The sequence below is a fragment of the Nelumbo lutea genome, chromosome 3, assembly GCF_056320005.1.
Source record: "Nelumbo lutea isolate HS-2025 chromosome 3, American lotus-T2T, whole genome shotgun sequence".
NCBI lineage: Eukaryota > Viridiplantae > Streptophyta > Magnoliopsida > Proteales > Nelumbonaceae > Nelumbo > Nelumbo lutea.
This window is the reverse complement of record NC_142686.1, coordinates 61,003,256-61,006,676: the sequence shown is the minus strand read 5'-3', so window position 1 is coordinate 61,006,676 and position 3,421 is coordinate 61,003,256. Positions and strand designations below refer to the sequence as shown.

The window sequence follows — 3,421 nt, the reverse complement described above, 5'->3', positions numbered from 1 at the left end:
TAATTCATCCACCTACATTGAGAATGACATAGCAAACTGACGTGGTTACATTCATCACTCACTATAAGATGGCAACGACTAAAAAGCATTTATTCTTTAGGCTCAGTTTGAAATCATCCTGTCATTAAGTTGTTCCACGTATCCGTATCTCAACGGATCGGGCCAAATTACCCCTCATCACTATTTATTATATATACTCAGCATTTGGCTAATTTTGAGCTTTGATAGAACTTTTCCTTCAAACTCCAACCTAAATTTATACAACATAACCAGCAATAAACCGAGGCCTTGAAAATTGGAATTTCGGTCATGTTTCAATTATGGTCCAAGATGATTGAAAAATAACTATTTATGGTAATTTTTCATAAAATTTAATTATTTTGTAATATTTTATAGTACTTTTATATTTGGGGGGGGGGGTACTCTCCATTAATCCTGAAATAGTTATGGTCTGTTATGATTATTTTTGGTTTGTCCAGACTAGAAATTTAATTATTTTGTAATAGTTATGGTCTGTTAATTCAACATGCTCCGTCTTGGTTAATCTATTACTTATTACTGTTAGGTGGGACCAAATTATCAATGCATGTGTGGTGCAATCTCATACACTATGAGTGAACTACCAACTCTACTAACTTTCAAATCCCATTTTAATAAATAAATTAATAATAAAAAAAAGAAAAAAAAGGTGATAGATTGTTGGATGATCACGAACGCCATTAAAAAAGTCAGTTAGGAGAGCGAAGCTTTAGTGTGTTCAGCTTCAATTCCATGTCTCTTTTTGTGAAAATTGGCCAACTACTGGATCCATCAGTGAGGGGTATGTGGAATTTAAGAACCCCCAATACAGATCGTTTTTAATTCTCAGTGTTTGGAGTGGAGTAGGACGGTTGGAAAATAATTACCTGTCCGTTAACAGATGAAAATTCATTTACTCAGTACTGGTGGGTGATAGAAGACTCTCGCAGTGTGTGAGTGTGTGTGTGGTAGTAAAGGCGTCCATCTCTCTTTTCTTTTTTGCCCTCTATAAATAGTACTGTAAGACACCCACAGTTGCATCACATCTTAAAATTACTTTGCTTTCTTGTCTAGGGAAATTGGGCTTTGTGCTTGGTGGTGGGGATGGTGCTAATTAAGATGAGGGTCGGTCGTTATGCTGCAGCTTTTGTTTTCCTTGCTTTTCTTGTTACCGACGTAGCTTTTGCTGATGCTAATGGTGTTGGGGATGATAAGCACTTCTTTGGACGTCGGTTTGGCTTTGGGTACAAGGGGGGTTTAGGCCATGGGATTTATAAGAAGGGATTTAAGGGGTTTGGTAAGGGTGGTGGACTAGGGGGAGGTATAGGTGGTGGTGGCGGTCTTGGTGGAGGAGGAGGTTTAGGTGGTGGCTTCGGTGGTGGTGGTGGTCTTGGCGGAGGTGGTGGACTTGGTGGTGGTGCAGGTGCAGGAGGTGGATTTGGGGTTGGAGGAGGTTTTGGAGGTGGCGCAGGTGCTGGCGGGGGCCTAGGTGGTGGTGGTGGGTTTGGTGGAGGTGGTGGTGGAGGTGCCGGTATTGGTGCTGGATTTGGAGGTGGAGCAGGCTTTGGTATTGGTGCTGGTGGTCGTCATTGACTTCTTCGTCATTTAAAATATCAGCCATATTATGTGAAGAAATTAAAGATACGTAAAGTAGATGCATGCATGCATGATTCCTACGAATAATTCATTAATCGTCGTCGTTAGATATCTAGGAAAATTAGGTCATCAATCATGATGACAAGTCCCCCACAAACTTTCCAGCAGCATTTTGTCATAGAATTCATCTTAATTATGTCATATTATGTGTTGACCTTCTACTTGGAGTGTTTGAAAGAAATTTGTTGTGAGATGGGTTGAATTACCTAAACTGTAACAAATGTATCCATTTCATCATCAATAAATTAGTGCCTCTAATCTTTTGTCTAATTACTATTACTTTTCATTGATTTAAAGATTAATTAATTGTGATTCTATGGCAAGATGGATTGAGTTTGGTTTGTGAATCCAGTTGCACTAACTATGGCTATTCATAGAAAATGCAGTTGTGGTAACTGCTGCAAGGCTTAGTTTGGAAAGAGTACAAATACAAAAATATGTATAATACAAAATACAAGGTTTTGCATCCTATATATTTGAGGTGCAATAAACCCCGAATCTGGATCTATTCGCATAGCATTCAACTATGCATTAGAAATGTTAGACAGTTTTGTATGCCCTTAACTTCAATCAATTTTGATGTACTTTTGACATTTAGTGTAAATAAATAAAGTACATGTTTGATTCATGTTGTTTGGTATAATTCTGTGTAAAACCCTAAAACTGGACACTTATAGAAACTTGTATTAGTTTTAAATGTTCACAGCCAGTGGATAAGTCTGGGGAGATTTATCCTGCCAAGGCTGATACTGATGTGCCACCAAGTGTTGGGATGGCTTGTTTCGGCCATCAGGGTAAGATCCAAGGCACATGCAGTATGGGATTGCTTGAACCCTTGAACCGGACTAGATTTCCAGTATTGCCCTACACCTTGGAGATAGATGGGCAAAACTGAAAAGTTACACCTGACCCCTAGACTCGATCATGACACATTACTAGGTGTCGGATTGGGTTGTCTTTGATGTGTCAATCAGTGAGATCCTTGGTGGGGGTCAAAACCTGGACATGTTGGGGCAGTCTGAGAATTCATCTGAGTGAGTGATCATAGTGACAGGATCAACCCCCTTTGTCGGACAATGGTAATGATCGGGAATGCACTCTCTCTAAGTGAGTGATCAAAAGATTTGCAAAAGGTTTTAATTCCCGGGATCCATGTGAGTAGAGAGTGCGACACTGTTCCTTGCAGCCGAGGGAGAGGTCTTCTCTTGTCGGGCAGTGCTTGATCATTAAGGGCTGAGAGGTTAAGTGTAAGACCATTTAGGATAATACCTGATGTGCTAATCTTGCACCTGCCCACAATCCCTGGGTTTTTATAAGATGGCTTGGCCCAGGGACCACTTAATGTAAGTGTTAGGCCCATAGGGTCCATGTGATAGTCTCAAGGGGGTCACTGAGTCTTTCAGTGAATTTGGTTGGGCCTTGTAATAAAGGTTGGGCCGAACCCATGGTCTCAAGGGGGTCACTGAGTTTTTCAGCTAACTTAATCTGCAGATAGGATTAAGATTATCCCCTATCCAAATACTGATTTGGATTGGGATAAATCTAAAAAATTAGGAGGTTTCTTAATCAAGAAGAAAGAGGAGAAAACCCTCTAAGAAATATCGGATTTCGAACTAGGGTTTGTATGCAAGAGATACCTCATGCGAATTGAGATTTTTGGTCTCTCATAGACTCCAGAGAGAAGAGACACAGTTCATCCCTCTTCGTCCCTGGATTTCTCCTCCTCCAGCAGCCGCCATTCCCTGTT

General features: G+C 40.4%; 1 protein-coding gene across 1 annotated transcript; it reads left to right on the top strand.

Annotated features, from left to right (window-relative positions):
• Nucleotides 1–1,061: 1,061 nt before the first annotated feature.
• Nucleotides 1,062–1,944, top strand: LOC148865250 (uncharacterized). The gene has a single exon (XM_088975588.1). It carries the CDS (start codon nucleotides 1,123–1,125, stop codon nucleotides 1,609–1,611), a length of 489 nt encoding a protein of 162 aa, XP_088831714.1. The 5' UTR covers nucleotides 1,062–1,122; the 3' UTR covers nucleotides 1,612–1,944.
• Nucleotides 1,945–3,421: the final 1,477 nt, after the last annotated feature.